At 38.6% G+C, this 19986-nt stretch overlaps 1 protein-coding gene across 1 annotated transcript in view; it reads right to left on the bottom strand.

Annotated features, from left to right (window-relative positions):
* HADHA (hydroxyacyl-CoA dehydrogenase trifunctional multienzyme complex subunit alpha) overlaps nucleotides 1–19986 on the bottom strand; it is a 47140-nt gene that overhangs the window by 22985 nt on the left and 4169 nt on the right. The window contains exons 2-7 of the mRNA XM_082427542.1: nucleotides 19117–19158; nucleotides 18952–19022; nucleotides 17511–17644; nucleotides 15455–15593; nucleotides 14345–14464; nucleotides 12298–12400 (exon numbers count right to left, since the gene is read on the bottom strand). Coding sequence (XP_082283668.1) covers nucleotides 12298–12400; nucleotides 14345–14464; nucleotides 15455–15593; nucleotides 17511–17644; nucleotides 18952–19022; nucleotides 19117–19158 — 609 coding nt within the window. The remainder of the gene's footprint in view (nucleotides 1–12297; nucleotides 12401–14344; nucleotides 14465–15454; nucleotides 15594–17510; nucleotides 17645–18951; nucleotides 19023–19116; nucleotides 19159–19986) is intronic.

Below are 19986 nucleotides of genomic sequence, written 5' to 3'. Positions count from 1 at the left end.
AAAAGACCCAAATGTAAGACTGGATACTATAAAACTTAGAGTAAAACATAGGCAGAACACTCTTTTACATAAATCACAGTAATATCTTTTCCGATCCATCTCCTAGACTAATGGAAATAAAAACAAAAATAAACAGATGGGACCTAATCAAACTCAAAAACTTTTGCACAGCAAAAGAAACCATAAACAAAACGAAAAAACCCACAGAATGGGAGAAAATATTTGCAAATGATGTGACCGACAAGGGATTAATCTCCAAAATTTACTAACAGCTCATGCGGCTCAATATCAAAAAACCAAACAACCCAATCAAAAAATGGGCAGAAGACCTAAATAGACATTCCTCCAAAGAAGACATACAGATGGCCAAGAGGCACATAAAAAGATGCTCAACATAGCTAATTATTAGAGAAATGCAAATCACGACTACAATGAAATATCATCTCACACCAAGCAGAATGGCCATCATCAAAAAATCTACAAACAATAAATGCTGGAGAGGGTGTGGAGAAAAGGGAACCCTCCTACACTGTTGGCGGGAACGTAAATTGGTACAGCCACTATGGAGAACAGTATGGAGGTTCCTTAAAAAATTAAAAATAGAGTTACCATATGATCCAGCAATCCCATTCCTGGGCATATATCCAGAGAAAAACATGGCTCAAAAGATACATGCACCCCCAATGTTCACCACAGCACTGTTTATAATAGCCAAGACATGGAAGCAGCCTAAATGTCCATCGACAGATGAATGGATAAAGAAGATGTGGTACATATATACAATGGAATATTACTTAGCCATTAAAAAGAAGGAAATAATGTCATTTGCAACAACATGGGTGGACCTGGAGATTATCACACTAAATGAAGTAAATCAGGGAAAGACAAATATCATATGATATTGCTTGTATTCAGAATCTAAAAAAAAAAAATTTGATACAAATGAACTTATTTACAAAACAGAAACAGACTCACAGATATAGAGAATGAACTTATGGTTACCAGGGGGGATGGGAGGGTGGGAGGGATAGATGAGGAGTTTGGGATTGACATGTACACACTGCTATATTTAAAATAGATAACCAACAAGGACCTACTGTATAGCACATGGAACCTTGCTCAATATTCTGTAATAACCTAAATGGGAAAAGAATTTGAAAAAGAATAGATACATGTATATGTATAACTGAATCACTTTGCTGTATACCTGAAACTAACACAACATTGTTAATCAACTATATTCCAATATAAAATAAAAATTAAAAAAAAATCACCCTGAACAACAACAACAACAAAGAAAAGAAAAGCAGTAGGGGAGATGGAAAAATATTTAAAGAAACAGCCAAAAAGTTTCCAATTTTGATGAAAACTCCAAGCCCACTATCTAAGAAGCTCAATGAATCCCATGCACAGCAAACATTTAAAACACACACACACACACCAAGGCACATCATAAATAAATTGCTAAAATCAGTAATAAAGGGAAAACCTGAGAGCAGTTTGGGGAGGATTGGGGTAGGAGTGGAGAAGACACATTATATACGGATGACCAAAGATAAAAAATGACAACAGACTTTTCCTCAGAAATTATGCAAGCGACAACACAATGTAGATATCTATAAAGTACCAAAAGGAAAACAATGGAAATCTGGGATTCTATACCTATCAAAAATACCTTTCGAAAATGAAGACTTTTTCAAACAAATCAAAAAGTGAGAGAATTAACTGCCAGCAGACCTACACTATAGAGCATGTTAAAGGAAGTTCTTCAGGTTGGAGGAAAATCAAGTCAGATGGGAACTTGGATCTGTACAAAGAATAAAGAGCACCAAAAATGATAAATATATGAGTAAACAGAAAAGAATCTTGTCTCATTTTTTAAATCTCTTTAAAAGATAATTGTTTAAAACAAAAATAGTAATATGCTAAGGAATGTATAATACATGCAGAAGTATAACAAGAATAGCAACAGAATGGGGGGAAATGAAAGTATACCCTTTTAAGGTTCCTACCTTACATGTGAAATGATATATCAAGACAGATTACATGTTAAAGATGTATACTGGACTTCCCTGGTGGCACAGTGGTTAAGAATCCGCCTGCCAACGCAGGGGATATGGGTTCAAGCCCTGGTCCGGGAAGATCCCACATGCCGCGGAGCAGCTAAGCCCATGTGCCACAACTACTGAGCCTGCGCTCTAGAGCCCGCGAGCCACAACTACTGAGCCCGTGTGCCACAACTAATGAAGCCCGCGCACCTAGAGCCCATGCTCCGCAACAAGAGAAGCCACCCCAATGAGAAGCCAGAGCACTGCAACGAACAGTAGCCCCCGCTAGCCGCAACAGGAGCCCCAAGCTCGCGCGCAACAACAAAGACCCAACGCAGCCAAAAATAAATAAATAAAAATAAATAAATTAAAAAAAAAAAAAGATGTATGCTGTAAACCCTAGAGCAACCATTAAAAGGGTAAAGCAAAGTAAAAGTCCAATAGTGAAGATAAAAAATGATTAATCCGGGGGGAATTCCCTGGCAGTCTCGTGTTTAGGACTCTGCGCTTCCACTGCAGGGCAGATGGGTTCAATCCCTGGTCGGGGAACTAAGATCCCCCATGCCACATGGCACGGCCCAAAAAAAAAAAAAAAAAAAAAAAAGATTAATCCAGAGGAAAGCAGAAAGAAGAAAAAAGGAACAAAGAACAGATGGGACATATAGAAAACAAGCAGTACTGAACGAAGCCGAAATGCCAGAACCATGGTGGTATGGTAGAGGAAATATTAAAAGGCTTAAGGAAACTGGAATGTTAGTGTGGATTTATCATGCTGGACCTGCTCAGCACCCCTGGAAGGGTCAGAGGACACACCTTTCACCACAACCAAGAGAAATCAATTTAGGAGGGGAGTCCCAGCATCCTTGAAGAGCTCTGTGGTTGCTCCTCTCTGTAGGTCAGAAATTACAGTGGGAACTGCTACCATCAACTAGGATCCCTAAATGCAGTGGGGATAATGGGATTCTGGGGTGGCAGGGGCCAAGGAGCAACACTCAATTGCCAAAAGCAAATGGGGCATGGTTACCAAAATGGATTGCAGAGCCAAAGTAAATAGTAATCAGAATAGTTTGACTTGTGGAGACCTATGGCGTTGGCTAGCTGATCATGGCATTCCTAGGAAAGAAACAGATGATGGGTGGCCCACTGGATTCAGAAGAATTCTAGGTCTAGTAAACGTAAGAATAACGTGAATTACCAAAGAGAGTCATTGGACATCCCTGGTGGCGCAGTGGTTAAGAATCCGCCTGCCAATGCAGGGAACATGGGTTCAAGCCCTGGTCCAGGAAGATGCCACATGCCGCGGAGCAACTAAGCCCATGTGCCACAACTACTGAGCCTGCACTCTAGAGCCTGCAAGCCACATCTACTGAAGCCCGCACGCCTAGAGCCCGTGCTCCTCAACAAGGGAAGCCACCGCAATGAGAAGCCCAAGCACCGCAACAAAGAGTAGCCCCCACTCCCACAACTAGACAAAGCCTGTGCGCAGCAACGAAGACCCAACACAGCCAAAAATAAATAAAATAAATAAATTTTTTTTAAAAACGAAAGGAAAGAGAAAGTCATCGCCCTCATCAATTCTCAGAAATGAGCCAGTTTAAAGACCCAGAACCTCTTGAATAAAGGGGAGGTTGTAGCTCCTTGAGGGAATTATACTGTTAATCTTCCCTAAAGGGACTCTATGGTCATTTACCTTGAGGAAAGGGAAATAATCAGACTTTTGGGGGATTACTGGACACTGGCTCGGAACTGACAGTAATTCCAAAAGACTCAAAATGTTATTGTGATCCACCAGACACAGCAGGGGTTTATAAGGTCATGTGATAAAAGGATTATTAGCTCAGTTCTATCTCAGTGGGCCTAGTGGGTTCCTGAACTCATCCTTTGGTTACTTCCAGAATGCATGATTGAAATAGATATCCTCAGCAACTAGCTCCTTGACCTGTGGAATAAGGACTACTATAGTGGGAGAGGCCAAGTGAAAGCCACTAAAACTGCCTCTACCCAGAAAAATAGTAAAATAAAAGTAATACTGCATTCCTGGAGGGACTACAGAGACTGGTGCCACCATTAAGGACTTGAAAGATGCAGGAGTGGTGATTCCCACTGCATCCTCATTCAATTTACGTATTTTTGGCCTGTGCAGAAACCAGATGGCTCCTGCAGAATGACAGTGGACTACGCTAAACTTAATCAGGTGGTAACGGCAACTGCAGCTGGTATTCCAGATGCAATTTCATTGCTCGAGCAAATTAACACATCTCCTTTTACCTCTTGTGTATTTGCTGATCTGGAAAGTGCTTTTTTCCTTGATAGCTGGTAGTAAAGACTACCAGAAGCAGTTTGCTTTCAGCTGGAAAGGCCTGCAATATACCCTTACTGTCTTACCTCAGGAGTGATCAATTCTACATCCATAAGTCATAATTTAGCCCACAGGGACCTTGATTGCCTTTTCCTTCCACAAGATACCATGCCAGTTCATTACATTGATGATATTATGCTGAATGGACCTGCTGAGCTGGAAGTACCAACTACTCTAGACATATCCATCTTAGTGAAATTTCTAGGGGTCCAGTGGTATGGGGCATGCTGAGACATTCCTTCTAAGGTGAAGGATAAGTTGTTGCATCTGGCCCCTCCTACCACAAAAAACAGGCACAACACCTAGTGGATTTTGGAGGCAACATCTTTTTTGGATGTGCTACTCTAGCCCTTTTACTGAGTAACTCGAAGGCTGCTAGTTTTGAGTTGGGCTCAGGACAAGAATAGCTGTTCTGCTCTTTAGACCATACGATTCAGACCTGAAGGCGCTTGAAGCATCAGTGGTAGACAGAGATGCTGTCTGGAGTCGTTGGCAGGCCCTATAGGCGAATCGGAGTACAGATCCTTAGGAATTTGGAGCAAAGCCCTACCATCCTCTGTTAATAATTACTATCCTGCTGAGAAACAGCTTTTGGCTTCCTACTGGGCCTTAGTGGAGACTCTAAGCTTAACCATGGGCCAACAAGTTACTATGTGATCTGAGCTGCCTGTCATGAAATGGATGTTGTCTAACCCACCAAGCCATAAAGTTGGGTGTGTGCAACAGCACTCCATTATCAAATGGAAGTGGTATAAATGAGACTGGGCTTGAGCAGACCCTAAAGGTACAAGCTGCATGAGGAAGTGGCCAAAATACCCTTACTCCTCCTTCTCTCTCTCAGCCTGCACCTATGGCCTCATGGAAGTTCCCTATGACCAGCTGACTGGGAAAGAGAAAACTCAGCAAAGAATGTGAAAATATTTGTGTTTTATGTGAATGGTCAACAAGGGGTGATCTCAAAGAGGATTTTAATGATCGAGCGGAAAAGATAACCCATCCTGTGGATACCAGTCAGCCTCTTTCCCCAGTCATCCCTGTCACTGCCCAATGGGCTCATGAACAAAGTGGCCATGATGGCAGGGATGGAAGCTGTGCGTGGGCTTAGCAACAACTACTCACCAAAGCCAACCTGGGTACAATCACTGTTCGGTGCCCAATCAGCAGCAGAGACCAACACTGATTGTCTCATACCAGGATTCTCCCAAGGTGATCAACATTCTGGCAGACTGACTACACTGCACTGCTTTCGTCATGGAAAGGGCAGCACTCTGTTCTTACTGGAATAGACACTTATTGCAGGTATGAATTTGCCTTCCTGGCATGCAATGCATCTGCCAAAACTACCATTTGTGGACTTATGGAATGCCTTATCCACCATCACGGTATCCCACACAACACTGCTTCTGATCAAGCAACTCACCTCACAGTAAATGGAGTGTGGCAATGGGCCATGCTCATGAAATGCACTGATCTCACCATGTGCCCCATCACCGTGAAGCAGTTGGATTGACAGAATGGTGGAATAGACTTTTAAAGACTCAGAGCACTAGGTAGGTGGTAATACTTTGTAAGGCTAGGGCAGTATCATCTAGGATCCTGTATAGGCTCTAAATCAACCTCCAATATACGGTGTCGTTTCTTCCATAGCAAGGATTCACGGGTCCAGGAATCCAGAAGTACATATAGAGATGGCTCTGCTACTACCCCTAGTGATCTACCAACAAAAAATGTGCTTCTGTCCTACAACCTTAGGTTCTGCTGGTCTAGAGGATTTAGTTCCAAAGTCCATCAGGAGACATAACAATGATTCTATTGAACTGGAAGATGAGACTGCCATCTGGCCACTTTGGGCTCTTCATGCCTCTGAAACAGGCAGAGAAGGGATTACTGTACTGGCTGGGGTGATTAATCCTGATTACCAGGGGAAGTTGGGTTGCTACTACAATGAAGGTAAGGGAGAGTATGTCTCAAATATGGGAGACCTCTTGGGGTGTCTCTTAGGGCTACCGTGACCTACAATTAGTTAGTGGAAAATTACAACAACCCAATTCATGCAGGACTGCTAGTGGCCCAGACCTTTTAGGAATGAAGGTCACCCTACCAGACAAAGAACCATGACCAGCTGATGTACTTCCTAAGGGCAAAGGAAATATGGAATGAGTAGTAGAAATAGGTAATTATAAATACCTGTTATGGCCACATGACTATTTGCAGAAATTGAGGGGTCCAGCCCCTAGCCAAAAACCTATGTGATATTTCAGGTCCAAGCATAGGCAATTACAGGCCTCGCAGGCCTCACGGAGAAAGCTGTCCTTCCCATACCAGACTTGGTGCCCAGCCAACGCACTGCAGTCTTTAATGGGAGTTGCAGTCAATGACTCAGGTCTCCCTGACTGGCTATGCTCTTACACACATTTTCATTCCGAGCCCATGTGCCTTCATTCCTAAGTCTCTTTATATGGGACCTTCAACCGAGGTCTTCTTCAGGTACCTCTGCTAAGGCCTCCTTACTGGGGGAGTAAAGAGAAACCTTAAAGACATTTTCCCTCACTCTGACTCAATTCTTTTCCACTCCTAGCTCTCACTATATTAAACAGCAAAATCACAAACAAAAAGCACAAAATGAGGAAAACGTGGCAGTAAATAGACCATGGAAAGGACACTTGGTTGGTTTTATAAAAGCTGAAATGAGAAGGCAGACAGTGCCTTGTTTGACTTCAGCTGGGAACATGTGCGTTGGGAGACTTGAATCTTTTGCCACTCTGTACGTGTCCATGAATGACTGCAAAAGAACCACGAGTATTACTTTTGGGGTTATGACACATGTTAGTGAGTAGGCAAATTCACAGACAGGGAACCTCAAATAATAAGGACCAACTACATACTCTGATCACAGCAGAATTCAACTAGAAATCAATAACAGAAAGATATCTGAAACATCCCCAAATATTTGGAAATTAAACAACACACTTCTAAATTATACATGGGCCAAAGAAGAAATCACTAGAGAAATCTGAAAATATTTGACCTTCATGGAATTGAAAACATAACATTAAAACATGCAGATAAAGCAATGCCAAGAAGAAAATGTATAGTTTTTTTTTTTTTTTGGCTGTGTCACATGGCTTGCAGGATCTTAGTTTCCCGACCAGGGATTGAACCCAGGCCCCAGCAGTGAAAGCACCAAGTCCTAACACTGAACCGCCACAGAATTCCCAATGTATAGCTTTAATGCTTATGTTAGAAAAGAAGAAAGGCCTAAAATCAATGAAAGAAACTAGAAACTAGTTTCTAGTAAGAAACTAGAAAAAGAAGAGCAAATTAAATCCAAAAGCAAGGAGAAAGAAATAAATAATAAGACAGCTGAAATCAATAAAACAGCAAACAAAACCAATGGAATTAAAAGCTGATTCTTAGAAAAGATCAATACAACTGATAAATTTCTAGCCAGACTCATCAGGGAAAAAAGAGAAGACACAAATTAGCAATATCAGGAATGAAAGAGGAGCATCATTATAGAGTGTAAAGATATGAAAAGAATAATAATAAAGTATTATGAACAACTTTTTTTTTTTTTAACTTTTTAAAAAATATTTATTTATTTATTTGGTTGTGCCGGGTCTTAGTTGCAGCAGGCAGGCTCCTTAGTTGTGGCATGCCAACTCTTAGTTGCAGCATGCATGTGGGATCTAGTTCCCTGACTAGGGATCGAACCCAGGCCCCCTGCATTGGGAGCGTGGAGTCTTATCCACTGCGTCACCAGGGAAGACCCTGAACAACTTTATTGAAATAAATTTGGTAAGTTAAATGAACAACTTTATTGAAATAAATTTGTCAAGTTAAATGAAATGGACAAAATCTTTGCAAAACAAACAACTACAGCTCACTCAAGAAATGGTGAACCTGGGGCTTCCCTGGTGGTGCAGTGGTTAAGAATCCGCCTGCCAATGCAGGGGACATGGGTTCGAGGCCTGGTCCGGGAAGATCTCACATGCCACGGAGCAACTAAGCCCGTGCACCACAACTACTGCGCCTGCGAGCCACAACTACTGAACCCACACGCCACAACTACTGAAGCCCGCACGCCTAGAGCCCGTGATCCACAACAAGAGATGCCACCACAATGAGAGGCCTGGGCACCTCAACGAAGAGTAGCCCCCACTCACTGCAACTAGAGAAAGCCCGTGTGCAGCAACGAAGACCTAACACAGCAAAAAAAATTAATTAAATAAATAAATTTTTTTTTAAATTAAAAAGAAAAAAATAGAAAAGAAATGGTGAACCTGCACTACTATGTATAGAATGGATAGCTAACACGGACCTGCTGCTGTGTAGCACAGGGAACTCTACTCAATGCTCTGTGGTGACCTGTATGGGAAGAGAATCTAAAAAAGAGTGCATATAAGTATATGTATGGTGATTTGCTTTGCTGTGCACCCAAAGCTAACACAACATTGTATATCAACTATACTCCAATTAAAAAAAAAAAAAGGAAAGAAAGAAAAGAGAAATAGTGAACCTGGGAATTCCCTGGCGGTCCGGTGGTTAGGACTTGGTGATTTCATGGCCAGGGGCCTGGGTTCAATCCCTGGTGAGGGAACTAAGATCCTGCAAGCCGCGTGGCAAGGCCAAAAAGAAAAAAGAAAAAAGAAATAGTCAACCTGAATAGCCTCATATCTACTAAGGAAATTGAATTCATAGGTTATAACCTTCCCAAGAAGCAAAACTCCAAGTCCATATAACTTCACTGGTGAATTTTATCAAGGATTTAAGGAAAAAATAATCCCAATTCTACACAAAATCTTCGAGAAAATTGAAGAGGAAGAAGTATTTCCAACTCATTTTATGAAGTCAGAATTACCCAGATATCAACACCAGGCAAAAATATCACAAGGAAAAAAATATTATCCCTGAGACCATTATCTCTCATGACCAGACATAAAAATCCTTCAGAAAATTTTAGCTGATTCAACCGGCACTTTATAAAAAGGATAATACATCACAACCAAGTGAAGTTTATTCCAGGAATGAATTCAATAGTCAAAAATCAATGTAAATGACTTTACTTAATAAACTAAAAGGACAAACCCAAACAATCATCTCATTAGATGCAGAAAAAGCAATATAGTTCTCAGCAAACTATAAATAAGGTACATCTGCAATCTGATAAAGGGTATATATGAAAAACCTACGTAACATTATACACCCTACAGCATCAGTGTGAATGTCTCTCTTAAGATTGGAACAAGTTAATAATATCTGCTTTCACTTCAAATCAATATTGTACTAAAGATCTTAGCCACTGCAGTTAAGTCAAGAAAAAGAAACACCAACCAGGTGGGAAAGGAAGAAGCCAAAATGTCTTTATTTGTAGACAACATGATTATTTATGTAGAAAATCCTTAGGAATCTACAGAAAGAGCTAGTAGAACTAATAAATTTAGCAAAATCACAGAATACAAGGTCCACATACGAAAATCATTTGTATCTATATATGTTAGTAATTAATGAGAAATTAAAGTTAAAAAAGTATAATGGCACAAAAGCATGAAATACTTAGGTACAAATTTAACAAAATGTGTGCAAGGTATGTTCAATGAAAAGTATAAAACACTACTGGGAGAAACTAAAGATGACCTAAGTAAACAGAAAGTTATATTATGTTCATAATGAAAACACTCAGTATTTTTAAAATGTCAATTCTCCCCAAATTGATACATTGATTCAATGGAATCCGAATCAAGATCTTAGCAGGGGCTTCCCTGGTGGCGCAGTGGTTAAGAATCTGCCTGCCAGTGCAGGGGACACGGGTTCGAGCCCTGGTCTGGGAAGATCCCACATGCTGCGGAGCTACTAGGCCCATGAGCCACAACTACTGAGCCTGCGCGTCTGGAGCCTGTGCTCAGCAACAAGAGAGGCCGCGATAGTGAGAGGCCCGCACACCGCGATGAAGAGTGGCCCCCGCTTGCCGCAACTAGAGAAAGCCCTCGCACAGAAACAAAGACCCAACACAGCCAAAAACAAATTAAAAAAAAAAAAAAAAAAAGATCTTAGCAGATGTTTTTGTAGGTATGGATGAGATGATTTAAAATTCATATGTAAATGCAAAGAAACTAGAATAGGCAAAATGATATTGAAAGAAGAGAAGCAAGGTGGAGGGTGGGGTCACACTATCTGATATCAAGATTTACTACAAAACACAATATTCAAGACAGTGTGATACTGGCTTAAGTAAAGACATATAAATAATTGGAAATAGGAAACCTAGATATAGACCCAAACACAGAGGGTCAACTGATTTTCCACCAAAGTGTCAAGGTGTCAATGGGAAAGAAGAGTCTTCTCAACAAATTGTGCCAGGACATTTTGGATATTCATAATCACACAACAACAACAACAACAACAACTCAATCTGTACCTCACACCATACATAAACATTAACTTGAAGTAGCACAGACCAAAACGTAAGAGCTAAACTACAAAACTTTCAGAAGAAAGCATAGGAGAAAATCTTTGTAATCTTGTTAGGAAAAGATTTCTAAAACACCAATACCATGATCCATAAAAGAAGACTTTGATACACTGGACTTCATCAAAATTAAGAATTTCTACTCTTAGATAATGAAAAGACAAGCCACAGACAGGGAGAAAACATTTGCAAATTACAAATCTCATAAAGGACTTATATCCTGATATATAAAGAACTCTGAAAACTCAGTAATAAGAAAAACAGCTAAATCAAACAAAATGGGCAAAACATTTGAACACTTTATCAGAAGATATACAGAAGGCAAATAAATACATGAAATAAGTTCGGTATCTTCGGTCTTTAGGGAAATACAAATTAAACCCCAATGAGATATTACTACACTCCTATTGAAATGTTTAAAATTAAAAAGACTGAGCGTGCAAAGTGGTTGTAACTAGAACTCTGATACACTGCTGGTAAGGAAGTAAAATGGTATAACCACTTTGGAAAAACAGTTTGACAGGTTCTTAAAAGCTAAGCACATCTATCATATGGTCCAGCCAATCCACGCTTCAGTATTTGTCCAAAAGAAATGAAATATTTGTCCACATAAAGACTTGTCAATGAATGTTCATAGCAGCTTTATTCAGAATAGCCCCAAATTGGAAACACCTCAAATGTCTATCATTTGGTGAATGGATAAACAAATTATGGTTTATCTATACAATGGAATGACATTCAGCAACAAGAAGGAATACATTGCTGACATATAACAACATGGGTGAATCTCAAAAGCAGTATGCTAAATGAAAGACACAAAAAGCTACATACTAGAAATGTTCTATTGTATGATTGTGGTGGTGTTTACATAGCTATATACGTTTGTCAAAATGCAAACTGTACGTTAAACACTGGTAAATTTATTATCATCTAAATAACATCTCAATAATGCTGATTTTTAAGAAATGTAAGAGGGTGATGAACATACAATCTGGAATAGTGGTTTCCTTGGATGAGAAGAGGCAAGGAAATTGTATGGGAGGAAGCAGCACATTAGTAGATGTCAATTATTAATATCCTTAGGTTGGTTGTTTCATACATGTTTATTATATTATTAAAACAGACACAAAACACTGAAGAATAGTTATCATGGATAATGATACAGGTAATTTAAGAACCAAAACTAATGACTCGATTCAATCCTGTACTCCTGATGTCCCAATTATAAATAACGTAAAATAGAAATCGGGGTGATGTTGAAAATGATTTCGTATTAGCTATCTTTAGAAAACTTCACTCTTCAGCATAATGACTCATTTCTTAAGTGTTTGGGTTTCACTATAACCAATATTCAAGATATTAACTCTTTAAGAAAATAAATAACTTCATAAGGCTCAATTCTGAAGCATGTTAGCACTTACCCAGCGGTTCCACCAGCTGGTCAACGAGTCCCATTTTCTTTGCTCTGTCTGCACGAATGCCTCTACCAGTCAGCATCATGTCAAAAGCAGCAGGCACACCCACCTAACAAGCAAGGATTAGAGCAAAGGTGGAAAAAAATCAGAGTGGCAATTACAATTTACAAATCATCCAACTGAGCAAAATAAATATTAAAATGAGAAAAGTCAAACCTGATTTTTATGTTATATATCCATCAACGAAATTTTATACACTGATACAGATTTAGGTAAAGTTTAGTTTTAGAAACCTCCGCCTGAAGTTAAAAATGTCTTTATATCTCTTCTTTTAATTCAATATGTAGGATTTCTGTCTTATGGATTGATAAAGTGGAGAAAAAAATGTCATGTTTCCTAAAATTGTACATTTATGTCATTCTGAGTTTCTTCTGTATCATTTGTAAAATATTTAAAATTCCTATACTGGAATTAGTAGAGACTGAGAAATCTCATAGTTTTTTTTTTGTTTTTTAATTTTTATTTATTTATTTATCGCTGTGCTGGGTCTTCATTTCTGTGCGAGGGCTTTCTCCAGTTGCAGCAAGCGGGGGCCACTCTTCATCGCGGTGCTTGGGCCTCTCACTATCGCGGCCTCTCCTGTTGCGGAGCACAGGCTCCAGACGCGCAGGCTCAGTAGTTGTGGCTCACGGGCCCAGCCGCTCCGCGGCATGTGGGATCCTCCCAGACCAGGGCTCGAACCCGTGTCCCCTGCACTGGCAGGCAGACTCTCAACCACTGCGCCACCAGGGAAGCCCATCTCATAGTTTTGACAATGTCTTTAGAAAGGATCTTAGACTTAACAAAAAGAGAACTCAACTAGGGCTTTGTATGTAGGTGCTAAAAGAACAGCTTCTAGCAACATTCAAGAACCAACTATAACAAAACAAAAGAAACAGCAATATTTTCTATACACATATAGGCTTATTCATTCTTTCAGTAAACCCTCTTGGCAATTCCTATGAAGGAATGCACACTATTTATTATCAGAAAACAAGTACCATAAACTTTCCCGTTTTTCTATGTCCAACTCATATCAACTTCTCTGCAAAGAGTATTTCTGCTGAGTGTTGTTTTCCCTGAAGAATCCACAGTGCCAGAGGCTATGAGGTTCAGAGGGCCCTCAAGTTTGATCTTAAGATTGCTCTGCAGCCTCCAGGTCTGACTGTCCTTCCCTTCTTCTTAAGAATTCAAAAGACTGACGGGCCTCTTTTGGGTCTATAGAATACAACAGTGAGATCATCCAAATCAGGCGAAAGGTCTGCCTCTTAACAGTTATCATGAAATAAGACCCAGGGATTTGAAAAACTGGTAAGATCGCACTGTGCAGAGAAGGAACAAATTAAACTGTAAGTTCCAGAAAGCAAGACATGTATCTTATTTATCTCTTCCCTTCTTCAGGGACTAACAAAGGACCCTGGATCAATCATTTTGATCACGGAATTGAAAAAATAAATAAAAAGTAGAATTGAAAAAATAAACAAATATCAGGAATAAAATGTTATTGATCCCATATATTCACATTGTATTTGGTTTCTAAATTTTTTAAAAAAATTTATTTGTTTATTTATTTATTTTTGACTGCGTTGGGACTTTGTTGCTGAGCGCGGGCTTTCTCTAGTTGCAGCGAGCGGGGGCTGCTCTTTGTTGCGGTGCGCAGGCTTCTCACTGCGGTGGCTTCTCTTGTTGCGGAGCACGGGCTCTAGGTGCGCGGGCTTCAGTAGTTGTGGCACGTGGGCTCAGTAGTTGTGACTCGCAGGCTCTAGAGTGCAGGCTCAGTAGTTGTGGTGCCCGGGCTTAGTTGCTCCGCGGCATGTGGGATCTTCCCGGACCAGGGCTTGAACCTGTGTCCCCTGCACTGGCAGGCAGATTCTTAACCACTGCGCCACCAGGCAAGTCCAGTTTCTAAATTTTACAATGAATACCCATATGATACCTTTTGTACAGAGGAAATAGATCTAAAGGGGCACATAGGACCAAGGTTCTCAAGTTCGCATGGGTATCTTAAACTCACCATTTTGGGTAGCCTTTGTGTGCCTCCCGCTCCTGGTAGGATTCCCAGCAAGACTTCAGGGGAACCCAGTACTGTTTTTTTATCTTTTGTTGCTATTCTGTATTGGCATGAAATGGCAAGCTTCAAACAAATGAAAGAAAATTAGAGTGTTAAAAAATGTAACTTTGTAACATCTTAGGATATGTGAGGGTCTAAAGATTACTCATAAAGCAGGAATGTGCCCCCAGAATAAACTGAAATTCCTTAGGCTGGCATTTGATGCTTTCCACAATTTACCTTTCTGGCCTTACTTCATACCTTTCCCCTAAGTTATTAACCTCTTTTTGGGTTGCAGATCTCCTTGAAAATCTGCTGAAAGGTATGGAAGCTCTCAAAAGAAAAATGCACACACAATTATATATGCACCCCAGGTTAAGAAGCCCTGTACGATGTAAAGACTCTTCAATCAAGCAGGCCTACTTATGGTGCCCTAATTAGGCTTTGTTTATCCTTGTCTTTGCTCACACCATGCCACGTGTGGAATGTTTTCCCACTACTTTCTGGTTAATCAAATTCTGCCTATCTTTTAGGACCAGACACTAGTTTCCTTAATTAACACATGTGAAAGTGTCTAGTATAGAACTCAGCATGTGATAAATGTTCAATAAATGTTATTTTCTTTTCCCCTCCTTCTTTCTTACATGCTCCAGTTTGGTAAGCACCTCTTCTCTCAAACCTTGTGTTATTTACCATCTTTACTACTCACAAAACACTTGACATACATTATGTGTTATGTGTCTCAACCAGACTTCAGTAGCTCAAGAGCATGAATCACACTTCTGAATCTTTGCCTTGCAAACTTGAACAAGGTTTTTTAGAATTGATAGGGACCTTAGAGATCTAGTTCAAAATCTTCTCAATTTGTAAATGAAAACATGACACTTTGGTTCACTTGCTCTGTGCCATGAGACTAAGGATAAAAACCTATCCAGAAATTTGATAACTAAAAACAAAGCTGATTCTCCCTCAACAACTTTTTTTAAGGCAAAATAGTAGCCTAAAGGTTTGCAGCTGGTGAATCCCAACAATGAGCTGGACCGTTGTCTCAATGACTTTGGAATAAATCTGTACCTCAAGTCCTCCTCCTAAGCAGGATCCATTGATGGCAGCCACAATAGGCTTTGTGGACTTCTCAACTTTCTCAAACATTTTCTGTGCTTCCTGTGATATTTGTGTTACCTCTTGAGGGGTCGTGCAAGCAGTTAACATGCTGCAGTAAACATGAGAGAAGAGAACCAAAAAAAACCAAAGATAAAACCATAACCTATTTTGTTCAATACTTTATCCACCATATCCTTATCCTATCATATATCAATATTTGGTAGTGAATCTTCAAACACTCAGAAGTTTAAGAATGATTTTGCCTCAGACAGCACTAATATCAGTGACATCATCTCTCTATAAAGAGTGTTAAATTTCTGGATTCAGAGAACATGAAACAAAACATGTTGAATAATTTATGTTTGTTTTGGTAACAAATCATTAGATTACAAAGCTCTGTACATGAGAAAATCATCTTCTGGTAAATATTTTCACAAGCAGATTAAACATTTTCACTATCAGGTAGCTTTCGGATTAAACATCAATCAAAATGACAGAAAAAAAGGCTTCTATTATAATAATGTTGTCCTCAATGTCCTTTAATTTCAGTTTGTTTCTGAACACATTTAAGCCGTGGGTTTTTTACTTTTGACCAAAGATAACTAATTTTCTGTCATTTTATATGCTGGGAGTTGTTCAGCTAGCCTCACACAAGCTACAAGTATTTTCCTATGGATTTAGGTAGCTACTACCAGGTACATCAGTGTCTTACTAGGCTTAAATAACCAAGCTAGAAGAAAAAGCACTTGATGGAGATAACTTTGCTTTTTCTAAAAAATAAACATAAACAAACAGAATATTTATGAATTTCTAATTACTATACATAAAAAAAGAAGGGTATACAATATTGAACAAAGTTTAAAAATATACAAACACCATAAATACAAATTACTAAGCCAATAATGCTGGCTATCATTGCCAAAACTGCAAAGAGTAATATAACAAATATAACAAATACCCATATTTTGACAGAATTAACAACCATTAACATTTTAACCCAGTAAACTAATATTAAGGTATTATCTCTCCTCCTTACTTTTGCTTTAAAGAATTTTAAAGAAGTTATATATATGTACATTATATCACTGAAAAAAAAAAGAAAATATTAGCTGTATTGGTAAAGTAGCCTTTGACCTCCTGAAGTTCTACCAGCCAATTCATTTACCCTGAAACAACCATTTTTGTATGTTTGCAGTGTATTCTTCAAACCAACTACATATTTGTATCCATAAATAATACAGAGGAGTATTTCATGTATGGTTTTAAAATGTTTATATAAACTAGATACAGTATCAAACATTCTGCAACTTCCTTTTTTTTTTTAACTTAACATTATGTTTTTGAGTTCTACCATTATGCTGTAGATCTAGTTAGTTCCTTTGAATTGTTTCTGTAGTATTTTATCTTGTGAATATTCCACATTTACTTATCTATTTCCCTCATGACTGACGTTTAGCTTGTTTCAAATTCTTCACTATTTTAAACTACACAGGACTGAACATCCCTATGCATGCATGGGTCCTTAAAACCAAAGGGTGGGATTTCTCTAGCATATATACCTAGAAGAGGTATCACTTGATTATATGATACGTGCATTTTCAGTTTTACTAAATTTTATCAAATTACTCTCCAAATTGGCTATACCAATTTGCATTCCTACTAGTAATATTTAACTTTCTCATTTTCCCAAGTCCTTGCTAATATGATATTTTCAAACTTTTAAATGTTTGCTGGTCTGGTGGATGAAAAAAAAGGGCATCTCATTGTTAGTTTATTTTCATTCTACTCAAATATTGCTCCTTGAACTACTACTTCAACTTCTTTAAAGAAAGGCTGTATTCAGTCTTATAAGGTTTAAGCAACAAGTCCCTCTTTTTTATTAACTTTATTATACTCATGAAAATAACTTTAAAAAAACTTGCAGAGAAAATTTACTTCTACCTTCTTTTAAAATGAGAAATGATTAGGCCTAAAAAACATACCATTAGCCAAGATAAAAGATGACTTCAAATTTCCTAAAACTTACTTGAGATCGGCACCTGCAATGAAGCACCCTGGCTTTGATGAGATAAGGACAGCACTTCTGATTTGATTGCTAGACCAGACTTCATTCATTACTTCTATGAACTCTGAATGCAGTTCTTGACCCAGAGTATTCACCTACCAAAGGGAAATACATATAAATCTAAGGGTTTAAATTCGAAGTAACAGATGTGCAAATCACCATCAAATGCTATTTTGATTATAGGAAATACGTTTATCCAGGAGAAATATACAGTTAAAAGAAAGAGACAGGGAAACAAACAAACAAACAACCCAGCAGCTGTCTATTCAGGTGCTTTGGCCAAATGTAAGCACCCCTCCCTCTAAAAATAGTTCTACTTAAAGGAGGAACTCGTATTCCTGAGGAGGTCATATTCCTAAGTTTCAATCATATGCAGGCTATAATTAAGTCTACAAACATTTATCAGCATGGAAAAAATTTGTATAATGTTAAGGAAAAAAAGAAATCAAAATTAGACATATAGTATGATCTTAATTTTTAGAATATTATTTGTTGAAACTGGATTAAATGTTAACAGTGGTTATCTTTGGGTTTGGAGTATGAATGAATGTTATTCTCCTCTTTATTGCTTTAAAATGTCCTACTACAGGCATGTGTTATTTTTGTGTTCAGGAAAAATGGTCAACTTACAAAAAATATCTTAAGTTTGAATCATTGCTCAGTAAATGCTAAGATTTACTCTAGTGAGGGGGACTGGCTCTTACTTTCCTTAATTTGTGATAGTTGTTAATTGCTTCCATCTAGGTCCTCCTACTTCATTGAGGCCTCTGGTAATAAGATTTCTGAAATATGAAATCTTTACACCAACTTTAGGTGAGGGAAAAGCATGAGCTTCTGCAATAAAGCTCTTCTTGGCAAAAGACTGGATTAATGCTGCATGCTTTTTTGAAGTTGCCAAAAACAAATGAAGTTCCACTTTGAACAGAACTTGATTTCTAACATATGAACTGCACCGAGTCATTCAGGTCCCGTAGGAAACTAAACGACATTTAACCCAGCCAACTTACTATGAATAATGACTTATGTCAGGCAGGTTAAGGAAGCCGATTTAATAACCTCATAGTTAAGATGGGTAGGTCAGTTTTAATTCTTATAAACAAAGCTTATACTTTGCTTCTTATCTAATAAACCACCTTATCATTCTACAGTGTAACAAAAGGCTAGTTTTATTAATCCTTGATGTTAATCTGACACCTAAAGTCAACTAGGAGAAATTCTTAAACAAGGACCTCTGCTGCAGAAAACTGCATTCCTTGGGCAATTTCTCAAACTCTAACTATCAAAACTGTAAGTTCATGTGATAAGATTACTGCCAAATTGGTCGATTTATTTCTTTGCCATTCAGGAGAGGATTAATGAATGTAGTGAGTAGAAATAAACTGCAGCAAGTTAAATTGGGTACCTTTGAATTGGGTGAGTTAATTCGAATAACTGCTACGTCTCCTTTGACTCCATAGTTAATATGGGTTCTGGCTAAAAAGAGAAGGAAAATTTATTTGTAAACATGTTTATTGCTAAATAAGTATAAAAAGCAAATGTAAGCATATCAACGAGAAGTTAAACTTACTCAGCAAAGCAGAGGACTTTGTAAAGTTGCGGCAAATATAACCTGTAAGAAAAAGGTATTTCAAAATTAATTATTTTACAAAACAGAATTTCCATAGTACCTGCTATACATAACAAAGCTGGACTTTATAACAACCACAACAAAACAAAGTGTTCTAAGCCATTATGGTGACCACTGCTGTATCTTTTTGTTTCAATTATCAGGTCAAATGATTATCTGGATACTAAACGTGGTAGGTGGAAGAATGGCCTCTCAAGGATGCCCATGTCCCCAGAAACCGAGTATGTTAGGTTATATGGCAAAGGGAAATAAAGGCTGCAAATGGAATTAAGGTGGCTAATTAGCTGACCTTAATACAGGGCGATTAGCCTGGATTATTCAGGTACACCCCATGAAATTACAAAGGAGGAGAAAAGGCAAAAGAACCAGAGATGGCAGCATGAGAACTCATTTTGCTGGCTTTGAAGAAGTCAAGGAATGCAGGCAGCCTCTGGAAGCTAGAAAAGGCAACATAATGGATTTTCCCTTAGAGCATCCAGAATGAACACAGCCCTGCCAACACCTTTGATTTTAACCCAGTGAGACTCATTTCTGACATCCATAACTGTAAGATAATAAATTTCTATTGTTTCAGACACTAAGTTTGTGGAAATTTAGGGCCACAATAGGAAACAAATACACTAAGAAATAAGTAATCTACATAATGTTAGTTCCAAATGTATTCCAAATATATCTCAAGCATGTTCTCCAGCCAGGTCCTCTTGCATTTCTATGGAGAGATGGACTTTCCAGTGTCATGAAAAATAAAATCAAGGGGCTTTAGAGGCTCCATGTTTCTCTCTATCTTGCAGTTCTTTAAAGGAGGGGAAG

The sequence above is a fragment of the Balaenoptera physalus genome (genome assembly GCF_965194825.1).
Source record: "Balaenoptera physalus genome assembly, chromosome: 15".
In the NCBI taxonomy this organism is placed as follows: Eukaryota; Metazoa; Chordata; class Mammalia; order Artiodactyla; family Balaenopteridae; genus Balaenoptera; species Balaenoptera physalus.
This window is presented reverse-complemented; position numbering and strand designations above follow the sequence as displayed.